This window comes from Gavia stellata, chromosome 4 (genome assembly GCF_030936135.1).
Source record: "Gavia stellata isolate bGavSte3 chromosome 4, bGavSte3.hap2, whole genome shotgun sequence".
Taxonomy (NCBI): domain Eukaryota; kingdom Metazoa; phylum Chordata; class Aves; order Gaviiformes; family Gaviidae; genus Gavia; species Gavia stellata.
The window spans coordinates 62933819-62956641 of NC_082597.1; the positions used below are offsets into that span (position 1 = coordinate 62933819).

Genomic DNA, 22823 nt, shown 5'->3' on the forward strand with positions numbered 1-22823 from the left:
TTTTTTCAAAGCAACATTTTGAACTATCTAGGTATAACGTGAATAAAACTGTTCTGTGCTGGAATTACATACACTATAATTCCCCCTGCTGGGACAGGAATAAAAGGCATGAGAATAGGAGAAAGAAGACACGTACAGCTCAGCAGTGAACTGTACAGACCCTCTCTATCTATTCTGTCATCAGATGAGTCAAGTTTAAAACCAGTATATGCATGTGAACTTGTTCGCTTACCCAAATTTATTAGCATTACTAGGAGGTGGGATTACATAGCCTAAGGACTGTACCTTATAAATGCAGTAGTACTGGCAGCTCATAATACCGTGATTATAGCTGCTTCAAACCCATGTATTTAGTTATTTGTAACTGGAAGTAAAAGGGAAACAAATATTTTGACAAATGCTGGTTAAGGTTTTGTAGTAGCGGAGTTTTTCCTTGTCAAAAGGTCCCCCATCCCCCTTTTCTAGTAGTGCACATGAATCTGTGTATGAGATTTTGTAAAGGGTAGATCATCTGCTATAAATCAGAGTTTAGTAGCTTTAGTTGAGCTATTCTGTCCTGCATAAATTGAAAAGCTAAAAGGCCTGTGATTTTAACACTCCTAGGGAACTCAGAAATACTACTTTGACCAGTAGGCAGATTTTCCATAGACACGCTGTCCATATTCCCTACAAAATCATTAGGAATGCATTGTAGAAAAGTATGACTTATTTGTAGCTTGTTCTGATTTATTTCCTATCCTTGACTTCTTCATTAAATCCAAACTAATATTGAGCTTATTCAACAAAGAGCTGTTTGAATGTGTGGCGCTTTTTTGTTTATTTTATGAAATGCTCAGTGTTCCTGGAATGAAAAAGAACTGTTTGAAAACCAGTAGTCTAATTGATACTAAATTAAAAGGAAATAAAAATTATATAATTAATGTATACTATCAAGATTTCAACTTAGTAACTCTAAAAGACATTTTATGCAGTAAACCATAAAGTCTTTGGTTAAAAGCCATGGGAAATAAGTAGGATTTTTTTTGGCTACTTGAGTTCTTATTTTTTCCATTCATGCATGTGGAGCATGAAGACTTTTTTTATTGAATTTAAAGGTTACACTTTCAAAACTAATGGAAAATGCATTCCCTGGGACTTACCAAAATCATTCCTTACTTACTGTGTAATTCTTCAGCAGTAATGTAAGAAGTGGAATAATTCTTCTGTCTGTACTGAGTTTCTATCCTGAAATTGTTCTCAGGATAGATCATCTGTTAATACCTTTGGAATAAAGTTCTAGAACAATTAGTACAAGAACATGAAGTTTTGAGTATTTAGGTATTGTTCTGTTAGAGTTTCACTTTTAAATCTTAATAATGTTTTAATACAATGTCTCAGTATATACAGAATATATACAAACATGTTTAGATCTTCCCTGGTTTTCACTCAGTAGTAAGTTCAGCAGACATCTCTAAGGAACCCAAATTTTCAGTTTTCATGCACTAAACAATCTTGCCACAAGCTGCTGCAACAGTGATATCTCAGAGCTGGGTTCAGTCATTTTGGTTGGAAGACAGACAGTGTAAGTCAGATACTGGTTGAAGAGGCTGTGGTGATACATTCAATGTTCTTACTTTTAAATTGCTGCTATGTCATTCAGGAATTCTTGCACATAGACTTTGTTGGCCTTGTTGATCTCACAATACAAGACTTTTTCCCAGCTGTGAAGCAGAACTGAAATAAAAATACTCTTGCATAAAAATAATTGCAGTAGCCATCTATGTTACGTAGTTGTGAATAAAAGCGTTGTGTGCATTCATAAACAAGTAAAGAGGTGTTGGTATGTTAATATGCTGTATGCGTTAATCATCTGATGTTTCTCAGCACTGAGAATCTCAACACTAATATAAACTTAAGAAGAATTGCTTTTCTGAAAGAAGACATCTTTGGAAGACTCTTAAAACCCACTATGTTGTAGTTACTCCCAACTGTATTTAATATAAAGATCAAAATTTCTGTAGCTAAAATTACATCTGCAAAGTTGATTGAAAAATTCAAATCCTGGGTCCTAAATATCATATATTACTTCCTTCATTTTGTCCCAAGGATGGCTATGTTACAAGATGGATGAAGCTGTTTACAAGCACATGGTTAATTTATATCTTTGGCAGGATATTGTAGTTCTCAAATTTTGCTTATTTTATACTATAATATATAATAAACTAATATTGAGGAACTCACAGAATAGTTTCCAATATTTCACTTTTATACACATTTCATAATTGGTTTACTCTTTCTTAAAAAATAGAAAATAAAGTTATTTTTAAAGTTTGATTGCAAAATTTAAAGAAAATGGTAAAGGACTGTCAGAGGAAATAGCTAAAATAACTATTGTTATATTAAACAAAAATTTGAATCCATTTTATTTATAAGTCATATGTGTTAACATGTTGAGTACAATTGAAGTAAAAATAAATAAAAGTAAATATCTTGTGTATGCATTAAAAAAATCAAATTTAGGGTATTTATACATTTCTGCTGAAAGTCAAACTTGGTCATAACAGAAGAGAAACGTAAATTACCTCTTGGATTTAATCTAACTGTTTTCCTTCAAATCTAGTTGGTTTTTCTTCATGATCTACCTTTCATATGTCAGTTTCAAAATTCTATATAACATTTATGTGTAATTAAAGTAATTTGCTTGTCCATTTCTTGGTATCGTAAGAGCATGTTTAATGTATAAGAAACAATCTTTTATGATAGCTTTAAGGAATATTTCATTTAATTCCTTAAAATTATAAAGCATTTAACACCTCTTTGAGGGTAGGAAGGCTCTGCAGAGGGATCTGGACAGGCTGGATTGATGGGCCAAGGCCAATTGTATGAGGTTCAACAAGGCCAAGTGCCGGGTCCTGCACTTGGGTCACAACAACCCCACGCAACGCTACAGGCTTGGGGACGAGTGGTTGGAAAGCTGCCCTGCAGAAAAGGACCTGGGGGTGTTGACTGACAGCCAGCTGAATATGAGCCGGCAGTGTGGCCAAGAAGGCCAACGACATCCTGGCCTGTATCAGAAACAGTGTGGTCAGCAGGAGTAGGGAAGTGATCGTGCGCCTGTACTCAGCGCTGGTGAGGCCGCACCTCGAATACTGTGTTCAGTTTTGGGCCCTTCACTACAAGAAAGACATTGAGGTGCTGGAGCATGCCCAGGGAAGAGCAAGGAAGCTGGTGAGGGGTCTGGAGCACAAGTCTTATGAGGAGCAGCTGAGGGAACTGGCGTTGTTTAGCCTGGAGAAGAGGAGGCTGAGGGGAGACCTCATCGCTCTCTACAACTACCTGAAAGGGGGTTGCAGAGAGGTGGGTGTTGGTCTCTTCTCCCAAGCGACTAGCGACAGGACAAGAGGAAATGGCCTCAAGTTGCACCAGGGGAGGTTCAGACTCAATATTAGGAAAAATTTCTTTACTGAGAGAGTGGTGAGACACTGGAACAGGCTGCCCAGGGAGGTGGTGGAGTCACCCTCACTGGAGGTGTTCAAGGAACGTGTGGACGAGGCATTGTGGGACATGGTTTAATGGGCATGGTGGTGTTGGGTTGATGGTTGGACTTGATGATCTTACAGGTCTCTTCCAACCGTAATGATTGTGTGATTGTGTGTAGGAACACGTGCATCCCACTTTGCTAATGAGAACTGTGTGTACAACTCCCTGTGCACCACTCTTAAGACAAAAATAAATTATTGCTGGCTTTTTTGTTATGATCTGGAAACACAATACAGGAGGCTGCAGGGGTTCAGATGTACAAATCATTTTGTTCTGATACTTAATAAAGCCTCTGCAAAAAGAACATAGGAAATGTTTAGAAAACAGCACGAGCTTAATAGTCACTCCTCTGCTGGTGGTAGTTTCTGACACTATCTTGCAGTATTTCATGCAAAATATCGTCCTTGTAAAACCCACTATTCTCATTTGCATGCTAAAAGTTAACCTCTGGCTGTTAAAAGGTTAATTCAATCTGATTGATAACCACCTCATACTCCATCCTCATATTGAACTGAAAGATCACTGACAGTGTCAGGCCCTTAATAATGGCAGCATGGCAGTTTCTTATGGTCATCAAGTGCTGGATTGGCTTGTATTTTAAAAAGCTGAAAAGGACTCATCCATCCCTCTCTCTCCGTCCCTCTCTCTTTTTTTTATTATTCCTTAAACTACATCATCTTCCTCTTTTTGTGTGTGTAAGAGAAAAGAATGTACAGTTGACTTATCTTCCACTTTATCTGTGAATGTACTTGCCCTTTGAATCCTTTCTGAGTTCTGTTCAGTTACTTACGCCATGGCTCATGTTGCTTCATAGAGAAGGACTTTGTGAATTTATTTATCAGTCACTGTCAAGTTCAGCCTTCTCTGTTGCGCATACCACAAATGCCAGTCCCTCAGAAGGTTAGTTTTGCTCCCTGGACAGAGATTCAGGGGAAAGGTTTGATATCACTGGAAACTAAATTAACTAGAATATCAAAATTTCTTTTAGTGTTTCGTCTGTTTTTAGGTTTTTTTAATCTGTAGTGTATTTGTTTACATGGTACTCTTATGTCTTAGTTATTTTGTGTAGGTCTTTCTCTAGGCAATATGAAGGAAAGCCAGTGGTAACTCTTGTTTGGTTTTTTTTGTCTTGTATTCTTTAATGTGTTGCCAGCGCTTGTTGTACTTGAGTCTTACCTTGTTAATTCAATAAATATTTCAGTCTTTGTCTATATTGAAAAGTTGCTGTTCTCACTTATTCCTGCCTATAAAATTATATTTTATTTCTATCTTCCCATTCCTAGTACACGAAATTATGGGTTTTTGCCAAAATTTTTAAAAAAGGTATCTTATTTCATGTTGTTCTATCTTCATCTGCTTGTTGTGATAGAATTCCCCAGTGTCTCTTCATGTAAGAAATGTCAAAGCAAAATATTTATCCTTTTTGAGGTATGCTGATTACAATCATCAAACTAGTTATACATTATAACTGATTAAAATAAAGGAGAGTCTTGGATTATTTTTAAGAGTCTAGTCTTTGACTTTGCACACTTTTTGTATGCATCCCTGTATGTCCCCCAAAAGTAGTCCTACACAATTTCAGTTATACTTTACAGCCACGATGAAGTATTAACCAACAACTTCTGTTGTACTTCACAATCACTATGTGAATATTAACTAGTCTCCTGTTACAGTATCCAGTCAGCTTACTAAATAAATAAATAAATCACTTTCTGTATCAAATGTTTGGGACGTTATTTTAGTCCGGTCTTAAGTGTGGATGGATAAGCCTTTAGTTAGGAAGTCTTCAAAATATGCGGATGAAATGGTAGCTATTTCCTGTGTGATGCATTATGACTTATGTTAAGGGTCATACAGTCCTAGAATGTAGTCTAGCCTATAAATTGTTCTAAATAGAAATCATTGCATTAGTTTTGTTTAGCAGTTACCTTGTATTTTAGAAACTCATTGGCAGAATTGTAATTGAGTTTCTCGGTAACAGTCATCCCACAGAAGCATTTGTTTTTATGTCTACATTGGAAGCAATAAGCTGATAACTCTAACAGCTAATTTTTCTCTGGTTGAAAGGATACAACTGAAGCTTCACATTTTTGCAAAAATACTGCTTAGTCTCTGGCTATGCTTTAGATAACTTTCAGAGTATTTCAGTAGTAGTAGTAGTGTGTATTTCTTGGACTTATTTCTGAGTGTGCATGTTCTGAAATACATATTAGCAAAGAACAGTCAGTCGAGACACTTGAGATAGTACACGTGCACTTCCCTGCCTCTCCTACTACTTCCAACATTGCAGGGGATAATCAGAATTACATCCCACAGTTACCAGTAAAAAATAGATCAATGCTTGCATATCCAAGTAGGTATTAAAAGAAGGTAGAGGTAACATGGATTTTAATGCCAAAATCTGAAAGATTCTAATTACTAATTCTTTAATAACATTGACATTTCCCTAGATCACCAAAAGAAAATTGTGAACATGGATCAACTTTCTGAAAGAGTATTTAGACATTTACTCTATGAAAAGGCTTTTATTTCATGGATCTAAAATAAGTGAGGGAAATGCTCCTCAGGCACAAATTTAGGAACCTGTATGCTGAGTCAGGAGATAGTTTAAGGTGGCTGTGCCTGGTGACTAGTGCTAGGCAGCACAGATGAATTTCCTCTTTCTCCCCATGCAACCATTTTTGTGGCTTGTTTCACACAGTGTGCAGAATAGGGAGTTCTGCTGCCTAATTCTGCTACAGATTCTGCAGCCATGAACTGTTAGTTGGGAGTGCATTACCCAATTTTAAATTCTCAATTTCTAGTAATTTATTTTGTTTTACTGACAAAATAATCTTTAATATTACACCTTTCTCTTCTTCTGAACACCTAGAGGGGATTTCTACAGTTCCACTTCAGCCTTCTGTTCTTTCATGTCCTACCTAGTATCCTCCTCAGATCTTTGATAACCACCTCCATATGGAGTTGGCAGAAGACCTGAGACAAGGCCAGTGTTGGTTGTATTCTCCACACTGTTAACTAATCTCTGCACTTCCATTTTCCTTTTCTGAGATCTTCTCCTCACTTCTTGTGCTCAGTGAGGAACAACTTCTTTCTTTACCTTTGTTGTGTGATCTCTGTAACAGGACTCTCTCCCTTCTCCATAGTCTTCTAGGCTTTTCAGAGGTGATAGGACTTCCCTCACACATGGAATATGTCTGATGGAGATATAAAGAAACATCAGCAAGGGGGTTTTAAGTTAGATATTATTAAAAAAAAAAAATTCGGGGCATTTTTAAGAGTGGGTCAGATAGTAATCTGTGAGGAATGGTTCAAATATAGTTGATCATGCTTTGTGGTTAGGAATGGTATCAGATGTCAAGGTTTGTTCTAGCCCCCACCCTACTCACTAAAATTGTTGGAAATCTTATGTTGAAAGAATTCCCTTTTTTGCTTCCATCTTCTGGGGATTTGATAAATGCCTGAAGGTTGCAATATGGTTTTATTCTTTTACAATTGCAAATGATGGGTTTTATTCAGTTAGGATTTGGTTTTGCTCTCTAGTTAGAATTATTCAGAAAGTTAGAATATAAAATAAGGATCATCTCCATTGCCACAAGACAGGTTTTCAGATTTTCTAATGAATACTTTTGCCAACTTTAATAAAAGTCCATTGTGTGATAAAATTACTGCACATATGCAGCATGTCATTATCCATATTCATGCATATGACATACTATTGTAGGTCAACTATATTTAGTTGTTCCAATGTAGTTTGAATATCTTCGTGTTTGAGATAACTGCAGTTGTCATTTGTTTGTTTAATCATAGGATGTGAGTGACAAGAGAAATGTATTAATATCTCAAGAATTTTCTTTAACGGAATTCGTATCTATCTGTATTTTGTGTTAGTTTAAATTTTGTGAGTGCTGCAGCATATAATTTCTCAGTCCTTAGTTACTTAAAAAATGTTTACTGATACGAAGTAGATTCTTAAAAAAGAATTTACTGAGCATATTATATATTATTCTTGAGGTTTTCCATTATTCAAACTTTGGCCCTTATTTCAACTGTGGTTTTTCAAACTTTTCTCCTTTAAATTTATTGTGGAAGCTTTTTTTAAATATCAAAAAAATAGCACAAGCCCAATAACAAGTCTATACAACAATGGCTGGTGGGGGGAGGAGCAGAAGTAAGAGGGTGACACATTGCAGGGTTACAAAAAATAAGGATGTTTGGAGAAAAGCAGACACTAGTTTGCTTTGGTATAAAATCATGGTAATATTAGTAAAGTTTCAAGGGCTTTGAATGGGAGACAAAATGCTCAGTCTTTTTGGATTGATTTACATAATAGGAATGTGGACAAAACTAGGGGGTTTTTTTAGCATCTGTAGCTGATTTGGTTATGATTACTGAGTAATTGAGTAACTGAAATTCAGTTTGGCTAAATTTTTGGTCTTTGCACATTATTTACTTGGGTTAGTCACAAAGAAATATTGAAAAGACTTAACTGAACACATGTAATTGTAAACTTCCATACCAGCATGGACTTGATGCATTCAGACAAGGATCTGTTTTGATCTGTATTGCCTGGTTTGTGGTGGGTTTTTTTTCCCCAAAAAAATCTAAATGATACCATCTTTGTATCCATACAGAAAGAAGAAAATACGAGGGGCATTTATCCTTTTTTCCCCCTCCTACACTGTTTGTTACTAACAATCTTACCATTCTTACAAAGTAAGAGATACAAGTTTGGCATTTTATAAATAACAAAGTTAGGGAGGTAGAAAGCATAAATTTCTGTCTCACCACGTAAAAACCTTACTCACTTCAGGGAAGGAAACATGATGGCGCGCTCCTTTGGCCAAAATGATTCACCATCTTCTGTTATATCATAATTTTCTCCCTGCACAGTAAATACACATGGAAAGTGTTGATTTGACTTGGACAAATCTACAAGGCAAAATTTTTGGCAGTAGAAGAAAGTATTGTATGTTTCTAAATTACCTAATCAAGTAGATATTTCACTTTTTAAACGGTTGTCAGGTTTTTGTTTTGACTTTTTTTAATAAGGACACTGATCCTTCAAGATTAGAGACCCTGTGTTTTCTACAGGGAAAACAAATATTTGATCTGTTGTGGTTTGGCATAAGAAAATAACATTGTTCGTTAAATATATTTACTTTATTCCCATATATTTTGTCTAGACTTATGATGTATTATTTAAGAGTTTTTTGAAATCTCTTAAATATAAGGCTCTGAGCACCCTGGTGAGATATAAACTGAAAAAGTCTGGAGGAAGTCAGCGAAAATCCTCTAGAATAAACAATAATAGTATGTAGCCACTCATCTAACTCAAAAGACTGGGCAGAACACTACTTAAAAAATTGTCCGTTTCTAAGGTTTTGCATGTCAGGGAGAAAGGATATATGTGTATGTTTCAGTGTGAAAATGCATATAAATAGTACGCAGCCTTGTGGTTCAGACTGACGTTCACAACCGTGATGTCTTTGTCCTACAAATGAACTACTGGTTCTGTAGGAAAAGAGGCAGTTGAGCAGTGGCTGTGAGGTAAAATAGTCTTAGTTTTGGTTTTGTTGCATTTTATAAATGAAGTAGCTTCATGGCTCATTAACACTCATATCAAATGCATCCAAAGAAAACTCACTCATCACCTAACCTAGTTCTGGTGTTTCAGCATGCGCTTCCCTGTCAATCCACATTGACCAAATATTGTTGATTTTTTAATCTTTTTTTTTAACTGCTTGATATGTACTGTAGGTGCTTCTAAAGGAAAAGATTAAACTAGCACATGGGATTTATTTGTTGAAAGCTTGCCAAGACCTTTTCTGGGCTAGTGTTACCTCTGCCGTAGATCCTTTTGTTTGCCTTAGCTTCATTTTTAGTTTCTTATATTTTCATTACTCAATCTTGTCTTGTCTGGAAATTCATATATTAGACAAGCAAAATACTTTAGTGCATGGTCTTATCCTTTACATGGTAATGTGGATGATTTAAGTTGCTTGGTCCTTCACTCTAGGTTCCTTGTATCAGCTAGACCAACACTGACCTTCCTGCTTTGTATTGTCTCGCTGTTATTTATGGTATAGTACAAAGGCTGTAGCGTTGACTTACGAATAAAGTGGGAATGTATCATCTAGATTTCACAACTAAACTTGTCAAATGATTTGAACATTGCCCTTTTAAACAATGCCTAGTTCAACAATGTTTAAAATACATTGTCTTCAGTACTGACCACTTTTACTGACTTCTATGTACAAGTATTAAGCATCTGCAAATTGCATTCTAGGTGTTGTATTAGTCTGTTTTCTTCTTGAAGTGATAAAGCATGAACACTATTTCATTTGGTCACTTCCTTTGTGAATGTATTGAGGCACTGAAAGTTTAATACTTTGCTTTTTGCTTTTTTTTTTTTTTTTTTGCTTTAGGGTCTGGGATTTGGAAGGAAATGAGAAGGCCCATTTTGTTTTACGTTCTCCTGGAATGAGTGTTTGCTGGCATCCTGAGGAGGCATTTAAGGTTGTGTTTTCAAGCTCTATACCCTCACCACCTTTAAAATAACAAGAGGGTGGACTTATCCAAACTGAACCTTTGATGCTGTAGTAAGATTAAAGTTTGGGGAGCTAGTGTACATTGTAACTGGATATTAGTTGGATCTGCTAACGTGAAGTCGCTGTAAATGAATTCTCATTCCCATTCTCGGCATTTCACCCTCAATCCCTCACTCCTACCATCAGAAATATTCCTTCTTGATGAAATACATCAATTGTTGTTGATAACTATTCTGCTGATTGCATATTAACTTACAGTTACCAGAGAAAAGTTCAAGTTTTTCTTAGTCATGGTAACACAGTTCACCAATAAGAGACTCCTACAAAGCATGCCAAGTTTTGAAAAGTATCTGTTTGAAGTTAGCAAGGTATTTTTTTGTTGTTGTTTTTGCTTGGAATGTATGAAGTATGTGCTGAAAAATCAAAACAAATCAATAAACTGTGAATTTATACTTATTTGTTTATTGTACTGGGGAGGATTAATCAGCTGATATAGATGAAAATACTCAGCTTCATTAATGGTCTAGTCCTTGCAATTTTGGATTTATTATTCCTGTTGTGCCAATCAATAACTGCCTTAAGCAGCTACAAATAGTTATTCAGATTACCACAAAAACACACACTTAAAACAGAGAAAAGCAGTCAAATCAGGTATCAAAATATTTACATAGCAATAGGGAGGAAGGATCTCTATTCTCATCACACTTTCCACCAATATCAATATCCAGTCCTTACTAAGAAAACTAGGAAAACTGTTGATTCAGGTGGTATCACAATTGAATGTGTTCGCTACTGTTTGCTACTGGGAAACTTTGTTAGCACAACAAAATTACTAGATTAGCCTACAAATATTGCAATATTACATATTAGCTTGTCTTTTCTTTGACCCTTATCAAAGAGTAGGCACAGGATTATTTTTTTTAAAAGAAAAACCCCTTCAAAAAGCTAGTAAAACTTGACAGACTTGGTGGTTGCTGAAAAGCAATTAATTGTTTCCTTGTACAGCACTATGTCTGACAGTCAGTTCTTTGTACTCAGAACAGGAACTTTTTAATTTTAAAAGAATAACTTTTTGCTTTACAATTCTAAAAGCACAGTGCATTTGTGGTTAAGAACTGAGGCTTCTAAGCACCAATATTTTATACATAGCTATCTAAAGATATATATAGCTAAAATCATATAATCATTATGTATAACAATGTGACAGTAGTATAGATTAAAGTGCTTTTTATTTATTGGTGGAAGAGTGTTCAGGAGAATGTTTTCTGGTACAAAGTGAAAAATTGTACTTATTTTAATATTAATACTTGCTTGAAAGTATGCTAGGTTTGCTATAGAGTAGAAATGGTATTAAAATTCGTTACATGCTAAGTTTACAACATTCTATTAATTTCTCTTAACAGCTGATGGTAGCGGAGAAGAATGGAACAATACGATTCTATGATCTAATTACACAGCAGGCCATTCTCTCCCTAGAGTGTGAACAAACGCCACTGATGTCAGCAGACTGGTGTTTAAAAAACACTCTTAAAATTGGAGCAGTTGCTGGAAGTGATTGGCTGATCTGGGATATCACTCGCTCCAGGTATTTTTATACACGAGATAGGTTTTGTTTTTCTCTTCTTAAGCAGTACATTAAGAGGTGTGGCTGCTTTGCTCATATAGCACTTAAATGCACTAGGTATTATATCACCTATTCAGTAAATAAATGAACATTCATCAGGAATTATGAAATCAATACAGATAATTCCCTGGTATTCTTTGTTTCATCTTTATCTATCCATATTTATCTGTTAAAAATAACATTGTATTTTTGTCCATTTGAGACAGCACCTCACTACTGTTTACCTCTCACTGTAAGTTTTATGTGTTTGTTAAAATTTCATTCTAAGTCATAAATACATAATTACTGAATCATAATAAACTGGATAACTACTTCAGTTTTCCTACTCCAAATTGAGATGTAAGCTGCAGGAATGATCTGGTTTTACCTCAGCTTCTTCACAGGGAGTAGACAATGTGTCCCCTTCACCGTTTAAATGATACATGCTTTTGGTATTTACAGTATGAGCTGTAGTTGTTTGTAGTTGTTTACCCTGAATGTCTGTTTTAGTTATCCACAGGATAAGAGACCTGTCCATCTTGATCGAGCCAGATTATTCAGGTATAAGTGTTGTCTCTATTCTGTGGGTTTTGTCTATACAAATCTACGTATATGCAAGCAGTTGTGAGTTTAGGGACCTGGTTGTGTCTCACTTAAATAATTTTTAGGGGGACCTGGTCCCCGCCTTTGTGAAATTTGTAAATGACCTACATTTAGCATGTTAGTGTAATATTCCCATTTCTTTTTTTCTGTTTTACAACAACATGCATATGGGGCTGTGAGTGGTAAATCATTTACAAGCCATTTCTCTGAATTTATTTCTCGGGTGTTAGTGGAATATCTGACAGCTTCACACCATTAACCACAGGGGAGAGAACTCCACTTTGTGTGCACTTCTGATAGTCTGATAGTCTGACAGTCTGAACATACCTGAAAAGTATGTTCATTTTATTCATAGGTGGTCCCGAGTGAATGAAAATCTGTTTGCAACCACTGGATATCCAGGAAAGACAACTACTCAACTGCTTGTTCATCATTTAGGACATCCCCAGGTAAATTTTTGAGTTCAGGTTTTGGCTGGAATTGCATCTGTTCTCTTCAAATCAGGCTCATAAACAGTTAAAAACTACAATTAAAAACTAGCCCAAACAATCCAGAAATGCTGCTTGGTCTATCTATTTTATTTTGTTTGTGTCATCCATGCTAAGGAAAAAAAAATCACACCACGCTTAACCTGCTATTTAAAATGCTGCTTGATCTCTGTGTTTTATTTTGCTCTGCCTTAATCGTGCTAAGGGGAAGAAAAACACATTTAACCTGTTATTTCATAGATTTTTCAGTATTTCTAATTCTAAAGAGGTTAAAAACAGCTGGTTGTGTGTTTTACAGGTTTGAATTAATTATATTTTAAATAATTAATGAAAATATATCCAGAGACAATTAATATAAAGCATAGGAAATACTTTGGTTTTGCTGGAGTTAGTATACATTTGAAATGCTTACAGTAAAAATATTACCTCCAAACATACTAGTTGTGAGTATGCTTAAATAACAGGAAGTAATTTCATTAAAAAAGGTTTCTAAGTTTTAAAGTATGCCTTTAAAATAATAATAGTGTTAATAATAACGAAAATAGTTGAAACAATTTTTTATCATGGAATATTTTGCTGCATCTTACTTAAATGTAGTAAGTAGCTACTGGAACTAAGTAGCAGATACTCAGATTTTTCAGTTGGATTTCTGTTTTATTTTAACTGTATTTGTTAAGGAGTGCTAAATCTATGGTGTTTATTTGTCTATGCAACTTGGTATATGTGGTATAGTAATCATTTGTATGGTAAGTTGTATTGATATTTCTCTCTTTTTTTTTTTTTTTAAGCCCATTCTTACTGGCACTGCAGCTGTAGGATCTGGTTTGACATGGCATAGAAGTCTTCCATTATGTGCAGTTGGAGGAGATCATAAAATTTTCTTCTGGGTAACTGAAATGTAAAATAAGCATTTGCCTTCAGTATGAAACTTTACAGCATAATGTCTCTTTCCTAGTAAAATGAAGGAATTTACTCTTTGTACTGGTATATATTCACTTGGAGAACATAAGAAAGGAACAAGTAAAATATGAAATATTTGTGTTTGATTTTTAGCTTGCAAATAAAAAGAGCGTTTGTAAAATCAATTATCAAACATCTGATACTTGGTTATTTCCCTTAAAATAAAAGGTACACTTTTTTAACATGGTATTTGGTGTGAAATGAATTTTTAAAAGTGTTTTTTTAAGATATTTTGTATCCAGCAATCTCAGTCTGGCAATCTTACTCAGTTAACACAGCTCAAATGCTTTGAAAGTGTCTACCTACAGAAAGAACACCTGTCTCTGTATTAACTTTCCCAACCGTCACTACCTTGTAAGAAAGAAATGCAATAATATACTGTCATAAAATGTTGTCTGTGAATGTATTTGCTGAATAAACTAGTTACCACTAACAGTGAAGAAGCTAATCATATAATCAGAATGATAATTTGAAGAAGTATTATTTCTCTTAAGCTGACAGAGGGATTTACTTCAAGTATGCCAAACAGCATGTGGGTTTTTTCTGTTTACAGCCTTTTAGAGAAAAATCAAAGACATTCTGCTTTCTAGAAGCATATTTTTCTTGCCTGTACCATACAGGACCCAGAAATGAAGTAAAAGAGGAAAGAGTAAAAGACGGAGACAACTCCTGTCTTCAGTATCCTTTTTCAATGATTTTGCAAGTGAAGTGATATCAAGATGTTCATCTAGTGTAGCTTCTTACAGCATCGGAGCCATCCTTATTAGCAGTAGTTAGACTTTAAAATATTCTTTTGTTTGTCCCTATTTATGCTGGACACATACAACCAATTCAGAATTAAGACAGCAAAAAGTGAGATTACAGTCACCTTTTTAAAAGTAAGACCATATTTTATTTCTCATAATTTCTTATCTTTAAGAAATTTTGCTTTCCAACTGCCACCAAAATTTACCTAAAAGATTAATATAAAGTTCCTCATAGATTAATCTATTTTCAGCATTGTCTATTGAATCTCATCCTTTGTAGGAGAAAGGACTTAATTTCCTAAAGGTTTTAAAGTTCTGTTTATTTTACTCACAAAGCTGTTCTACTGACTGCCCACTTTAAAAATTCAAACGTGTAAAGCAGTCCTCTGAGGCTTCTTTTTCTGGAAAGGTTGCATTCCTTTTTTCTGTTAAGTACTATTGTACTTTTAAAGCATGTTCGCATGTTCCTCTAGTTGTGATACCTGTTAAGGTTTTTAAGTAACCCTGCGTTGTGGACTAATTTTAAAAAAAAAAAAAAAAAGTCGTTCTAATGCAAAAATTTTTAATACCTTCAGGTAAGCAAATGAAGATGAACTCTTACTGTGTGCATTTGTAGATTTACATGAGTTACCAACAAACTAAAAGCTGCTTACCACCTGTTCCAAGATACTATAATCAGTGGATTGTATTTATCAATGTAAAATACTTTTAGAAAAACTCTATAGTAATTAAATTGATACTGTTAGAACCCTGGAAGGTCTTTTTAACCTCTTAGGATTCTCATATGAACTTGAAAATGAATTTGCCCTTTTCTAAACACGAAAGATTTTTTGTGTGTTATCACCATTTTCTTCTGTGTTAACATCCTCACTATTCTTCTTTAATGTTGCCACAAAACAAACAAACAAACAAAAAGCAATACTTAGCATAGATCATGAGTTTTCATTTGTGTAGCTGATAATATCCCTGTCTCCATAAACTGTGCTATAATTGGACAATTCCAAACTATTTGGAAGATGTTTTTTACTTTCTCCAGCAGGGTTACCATATGCTGCAGCTTGATCTCCAGTTATCCTTACTAAGGAAACAAAACCTGAAATTATCACAGAATTTAATTCTGCTGATTTTGGAGGAAAGTAATTCCAAATCCCACATCAAAACAAATTCTATAGATAGAAATTGAAGTCCAAAATATTGAAATCTGAAAGACCGCTCACTTTTCTAGGCTTTCAATGAATGAGGTAATTATTAAAGCAATATTTGAGATCCTTTTACAGAAAGCAAGGAAATTATTAAATCCAACAACTGGGTATCACAAAGAAAGGGTAAATAGAGTTGGTGTAAGGGTATCCAACACACTTAAATGAGGATAAATATTTTGGTATTACAGTAGTGTTCAGTCCCAATCAATTTCATGCAACCTTTTGACCTCCTTTTTTTTTTTTTCAAAATCATTCACTAAGCCACATGCAGTGCAACTAAAACAGATTTAATAATAAAAAGAAGATAACCATATAAAACCCTTTTTGGTATCCCAGCTGGCTATAAGAAAACATCGAAAGTGCAGAACAAGCAAAGTAGCACAGAAAAGTTGATAAAAGTGCAAATGGGTCTCAAAAGTGAGTAACTATTTAGCATGCAACCAAGAATCATGTAGCAGTGTTCTCACTGTCTTGGCAGTAGTGTTTTCTGTGGACAGACTTTGGTCATACAGGATTGGACTGAATGGTTTGCATTTGACTATGCCACTTCACTGAGCATCTCATTGCTTGTAACACTGGAGTTGTCCAGTGCCTGTTGGCTTTATCCTGTAATAGTTTGTGAGGGACTGTACTGTACTTACAAGCAGTGGTCCTGGAGCAAGAGCTGGAAGCTGCATCTTCCCAAATAGCATCATCATGCCTTTGGTATCATCTCAATTCACCTTTGATCACGTTCCAACATACCCTCATATCTCTGTCCAGTTAGTCATTAATTTTGAGACAAAATACCACACTGCAGTTCATCTGAGCTTTTCCCTTACCTGTGTATGTCTTTTCCCTGAGACTCCTGGGGAGATGTCTTTCCTCCCTCAGAACTGGAAGGACTTCTGAAGTAAAAGAAACAACGTGTTATCTCTTTAATCATGGAATGAGACATAAAAATAGGCCTCCTTTGATTTTCATGACAAAGCTGCTTGTGAATACTTTAAAAATGTTTTTATTCAATTTTTGTTTATGGGTCTCTTTCAGAAGTTTCCAATAATTTTCTTGGCCAAAACTGATGCAAAGATTGCATCCTAAAACCATTTCAAAATACTACATTGTAAAGTGGAAGTAGTGGTAATCCCAGTAAAACTCTTATTTCAATATTTTTAAATTATTTTAAAGACAGAATGCCTTGGTCTGATATCTGCTGAAAATTTCAGACTGCTTCTTCCTATGATACTGATGGAATTTCCACTACATTCAGCTTTCAGTTAACAGATACGAATTAACCAGGCCCCACCTTCCTCTAGCTGCTGTGCAGTAGCTTGTGCGACAGAAGATTCCTTTCATGGGAGGCCTCTAGCTGCTCATTGCTGTTTGAACTTGCCCTATGTTCTGTGGAAACCTCCATATTCGTTATGGGTGAGTGTAATGAATACAGACAGATTATTTCTAGGTGAAATGTATTATTTGTGCTTTAAATTATTATTTCCCTCCAGAAGCCTGGCTATTTGATGCACCACCCACATAAACAATGCACCAGCGTACAGGTGAAATTTTCATAGTGTGGATAAGCAGCCGTACTGTAGGGACCCACTCTTCCCTTGTAATGCAGCAAGTGGACTTACTGTGTCTAATATGCTTCCTGTGCTGAGCAGCAGTCTGACTCATCCCCTCCCTGTCACCATCCAGGGGACCTTTTCCAGGGAGGTGCAAATAACTGGTGTCACTGTAAGACTCAGGTCCTTGGAGTCCATATAATGTAGAATGCTTGTACGTTCTGTTTGCCAGATACACACAAAGTGTTTGCCATGTGGACTCGTCTGACTAAGAGCCATAAAAGAAGTTTTCCCTTTTTTGGCTTGGGCAGTAGAGAGTTAAAAGCAACTGGCTGAATATATGCAACCAAAAGGAAATCCCAGTGTGTAGGAAACAAGAAAATGCTGGGCTAGAACTTATACAACTTGTTAACTTTAAGATAGGTTTGGAAGACACTCCAGTCTTGACTGGCGTGTGCTTAAACTGCAAAATAAGCAGACGGGAGGATGTTTCAAGATACAGCACTTTGTTCATCTCGTATCCATAGTTTTACCAGAGAGTACAGGCTTGATGGGGGGAGGTTTAATTGGGTTATGGGTCTGAGAGGAAGGACTGGACTGGGGCACTGCTATTCTGGATGTGTAGTGAAACTGAAACACTTTTTTTTTCTGTCCACTCTCAGAGCAAAGCTTTACATAGCACCTAGCTATGCAGAATATCATACACTATACTCAGTACCCATATTGACAAAGGCAATTTGCATTAGGTATGTGCAGGTGCATTTTGACTAAGATTTTTCTTATTTAGAACTGCTCAAAACCCAAGGGGGCAGAGGACAGAAATTCTTTTCTTCTGTAGTTAATTCAGAAGCCAGGATGCTTCTTTTTAATACTCTGGTTTTAAGGACTACTTAAAACTATTTACCAAGGATGGGAATGATCTTGCCAGGCTCAAGGCTCTTCGTATTACTTCTTTCCAGTATAAAATGAGTATTTAGAAAAAAAAAAAATGAGCAGCTAATGTTTTTAGCATGTTCCCCATGTTCTTCCGTACAGAACAAAATTAGTTAATCCTCTGATATTGCCTTAGCACAGTACTTGGAAAATTGAAACTCAAAGACCCATTTTCAGAGAACTGCAAACGATTTATCATTTAATTTCCATTTTATTTTTTTTAAATGAACCTACATAACACCTGACATTTGTATTTCTCAGTCTATTTAACTATCAAGGGTTGGTAATTCTCTGAACCTTCTGTTTGCTAAATGTGTACGTATTCTGACACACCTAAATTATTGAGATAGACTTTTTATTTTTCAGTTGAGGGAAAAATCATTGAGGCAATATCAGTTTCATATAGAAAGCTTTGCCAGAATACCTTTTGCAGGCATGGATTTAGAAGACTCCATGGGAAATCAAAAAAATGTTAATCCACACTCTGACCTTTTCAGCTGTTCATTGGACCACCTTAGTAAAAACAACTTTTGCCCCTATGGAGGATCAGGTGACACCATGTCTGGAAATTTTTTTGGATCAGCTTTTTGTTTCTGTTTAACTTGCCTCTCGATTGTATAGCTTTTTGAGTTCTGTGCTGATTCTAACAGAATATTGTGTCTTGGGACCTGTAACAGTATATAAGCATACAAAATGCATATGAACATGCTAAGTTACAGTAGCACTTGCCAGTTTTTTCAGCTTGTGCACTTTTGTTTTGCAATTGACAAGAGGCTCTGATTTTGTGCAATATAAAATATATACATAACAGATCAGTTTCAGTGCTTTGAAACCCATGCTGTTGCCTTTACTTTTTAGTGTACGCTAATCACGAGACAAAATATTTTTTAGAATTATGAAGACAAAGCTTTGATCAGTTTTCTGTACACACAGCTTTTGTACTCCAAGTTAGCCTCAGCATCTCTAAGGTTAACATCTTCAAAATACTAATGTTCAGCTGAACTGCATTTCAGTAACTGTTAAACAGTCTCTAATCTTCCCTTCACTAAAAGGTGGAGCTACATGACTGTGTCTTTAAATGCCTGCATATATATGTACACGTACATAGAGTATAAACTGCCAGCAGTTACGTACTGTACAGTATTTATTCCTTAATTTGACATCTATCATCCAGTATGGGTGCTGGTACAAAATACATTTTCAAATAGTACACACTGTAAATCTGGCTATTGTCACTCAATTCTTTTTTATAAATCCTCCCATTCGGGGTTCAGTCATTAATAGTTCCAGTTTAACAAACCAGTTCAATTAAAACACTTTTTTAAGGGGTTTTGGAAAAATTTGGATCATTTTCCTCTACTCTCTGTTTTTCACTTTTCATACTCTGCATTTCCCAATTCCAGCTGGGAGAAAAAGTGCTGTGTTGCACTTTTCTATGCAGTATTTTTGGCCAAATTAAAAGCAGGAAGTACCAGAAAGTTCACAGAAGAGCATATTCTTGTGAGATTTCTTGTCCAGCTTTACAGAACAAGAGATTCAGATAAGATTTGACTAAGCATTTACATTATTAAATTTCCGTGGCTTTGCCTGGAAAACTTGTATTATGGACATTTTATGGTAAATGAGATTAATTCTTCTTGCATATAAGTTAGGGGGTGGTTTTGAGGTAGTTAAGGTGGCAAGATAATTCACTTAGATAATTTAAACAAACAGCTCCTTTGCCCAACAAAAATTTGCACAATTTCTATAAGCTAGATTAAACCTACTGAACTAACCTAACTCCCTGTCCTTCCTTTGGGACATGTGAGAAATTGCCAACTATGTGTCATTGCTCCAAAACATAGTATGAAACACAGGTTGTTCAATAATTCAAACAGTATGGGCAAAAAGACTTTGCTATAATATTTTAGTAAGAGAGTAGGAGGGATGTGTGTATGACCACAGGTTAGTAATATATATATTATGAAAGTAATGAATATAAAAATCAAAGAAAAGCTGCTTCAGTACATAAATGAGAATTTGATGTAAACTTGAGTAACAGATCTAAGTGCTGTGTGTACAGCTACCAGGGATTCTATATATGGGTTTGTAAAATGCTTAGCAAACTGAAATAATTTGGAAGTAAATTGAGAAATTTTGTTAAATTTTAAACCAAAATTAGCATAGCACATTTGGGTTCTAATTTTCAAGGTACTGAAGTAATTAGTACGTTTTTATTCATCTCATCACATGAGAAGCTTCCTACTGATAGCCTCAGACAATGGTAGATTCTTAACTGCTCTAGATAGGTTTTTTTTATTAAATGTAGCAGTATTTAGATGTAGCCATGATTATTTTTACCAAACATTTTCTCCACTACACTCTATTTGGATTCACTGCTGTAAACAAGAACCTCAAATCACCCTGATTTGTCTTGCCTTCCAGTAATACACAACCTTAGAATCTAAATGAAGTAAAGTTTTTCTTAACAGGTTGAGCTGTTGGTAATCTTTTGTTCCAATGTTATAATAAACATAGCACACATCATCATTCTAGAATTTTTTGTTGCTTAGCCTAGAGTCTCCAAAACTTAGCCCAGACATCAGGACTGGGAATTCAGTGTTCAGTTTGACATCCCATCCCTTTTCCAAAGGATAGATTCTTTTCTGAATTGATTATTCCTGACTAACACAAGAATAAATTCTGATAGTTTTCATGGGATAACCCAATAGATGTCATTTCCATACACTGTTCGAGTTGGGTTTTACTAACAAATGCAGGTGTGCGTCATGCTCTGTCTGGAGCCATGTCTTTGGGGATTTAAAGGTCATTTCTCATCTTTCATTCATAGTTCCTCAGCCTGGGGGTTAGGCACATGATCTATATGCAACTGTCATTCCTGACTCTCCATAGAGGCAACGTGTCCTCAGATGTTTAATGACTTGTTCTTTAATGGCTTTGATCCCAATCAGTTGTCTGGTCAATCAGTCCCAGAGAATAGATGTCTTAGCTCATAGATGACCTGTTGAAGATGCAGAAACCAGATTATTTAATATTATACAAGATGGGGTCAAATATACTTTCTGTTCACTATCTCTTGTACGTAACTGTGTATAACTGTAGTATCATGTTCAAAATTTTATTAGCACAGACGGTAGACAAATTGGCAGTACCAGGAGTTCAGGTCTCATTCCTAAGCTTTCACTGTGCCTATCAGTTTCAGCCAGTAGACCTCAATCAAGCACAACATAAAACATCAGATGTGTGTCCAACAAAGAAGTATTTCTGCTGCTGTTCTCCTGAAATGTCATCAGTGAAGTTCCATGAGGTAGCAGAGTTATCTGTGTTTTTGCTACCAAAGCCAGCAACGTCTTACTCTGTAACCTGCTCACCAGACCTGGTGTTGAACACGCAGTGGCTGATTTGGTTCAACGCGTGAACCAAGCAGAAAACAGATCCTCTTCTAATGCTAGTTTTCCGCCAAGATGGCAATTTGAACTGCCTTAAGGAAGAGATCACTGTGTGCTATGACTGACAAATGGTAAAATGAGTGCATGTAGCCATCAGTGGGGAGCGAGAGATGTGAAACCCTTTCTGATAATGCAACCCATTAGAGAGGTTTGACCTATCTTCATATTGGGACCCCACTTCTAAATGGTCTGATCAGTCCTTTGAATCTGTTATAGAGAAAAATAATACAAGCAACTACTCAAAGATAAAAGAACAGGCTGGTTATTTTCCAGTTAGGGAATTCTTCCAGAGGAACACTTGCAAACCTACAGACTATTCCCCCTTTTCTTGGAGCCTGGTTCCTTGGCTGAAAAGGAATAGACCTACTTATACCCTACGCTTGAGAATTGAGTGAAAGCAGTGATAGGTATTGTTGAATAAAACAAAAACGTTAGACAGGCCACAGCTAGGTTTTCCATACCCTCTTTTTTCCTTTTGCATAAGCATTAAGGTACAGGAATATTTCGTAACGTGATTACAGCCATGCATTTTTCTTTTTCTGAAGATCCCAGCATCATTCAGTGCTTGTTATTTTTATTCCCCATATTCGAAGTGTGGCCCTTTACCACTCAAATTATGCATATGAGCACAGAAACAGTTTCTTCACCGGCTTTTCTCATTATTTCTTCGGTGTTTGACTGTCTGGGAAGACGCTTTATCTTCACCTCCTGCATCACCCAGGGCATTGCCCTGAAGCTGTGGAGTGGTGTCCGTACTGGCGTGAGTCAACGTGACCTGAAGCAGGACAATGCTGGTCCCCCGCTCCCGGGCCTGGCCGGGGCCCCTCAGCGGCAGGGACGATTTACAGAACCAACCACAAAAGTTTTGGGAAAAGCAGTGTATTTACACTTCAGCAGCATCTGGCCACGATGGCTAGGTCTGCTTCTTGCCCTGCCGCGGAGGCGGGTTGCAATGAGACTGGCAGAGGCCACAGGAGGTGAGGATGCAAATGCTCCGCAAGGCGACGGGCTCCGGCCCGCTCCGGCTCTCGCCGCCGCCCTCCCTCCCGCCTCACTCCCTTCCTCGGACTACGTTTCCCATGATGCATTGCGTTGGTAGAGGAGACTGCGCACGCGCAGGTCCATGGGCGGGGCTCCGCGCCGCTCGGCGTGGAGGTTTTGTTTCCGGGCCGAGGTCAAGAGGTCGTGTACCCAGCGCCAGGGGCTTCCGGGGTGCGGCGGGAGG

At 36.3% G+C, this 22823-nt stretch overlaps 1 protein-coding gene across 1 annotated transcript in view; it reads left to right on the top strand.

The window, feature by feature from the left end:
- NUP37 (nucleoporin 37) overlaps positions 1-13849 on the top strand; it is a 29150-nt gene extending 15301 nt beyond the window's left edge. The window contains exons 5-9 of the mRNA XM_009822382.2: positions 9948-10038; positions 11474-11655; positions 12184-12234; positions 12632-12725; positions 13553-13849. Of these exons, the coding sequence (XP_009820684.1) occupies positions 9948-10038; positions 11474-11655; positions 12184-12234; positions 12632-12725; positions 13553-13666 (532 nt within the window). The 3' untranslated portion in view covers positions 13667-13849. The remainder of the gene's footprint in view (positions 1-9947; positions 10039-11473; positions 11656-12183; positions 12235-12631; positions 12726-13552) is intronic.
- Positions 13850-22823: the final 8974 nt, after the last annotated feature.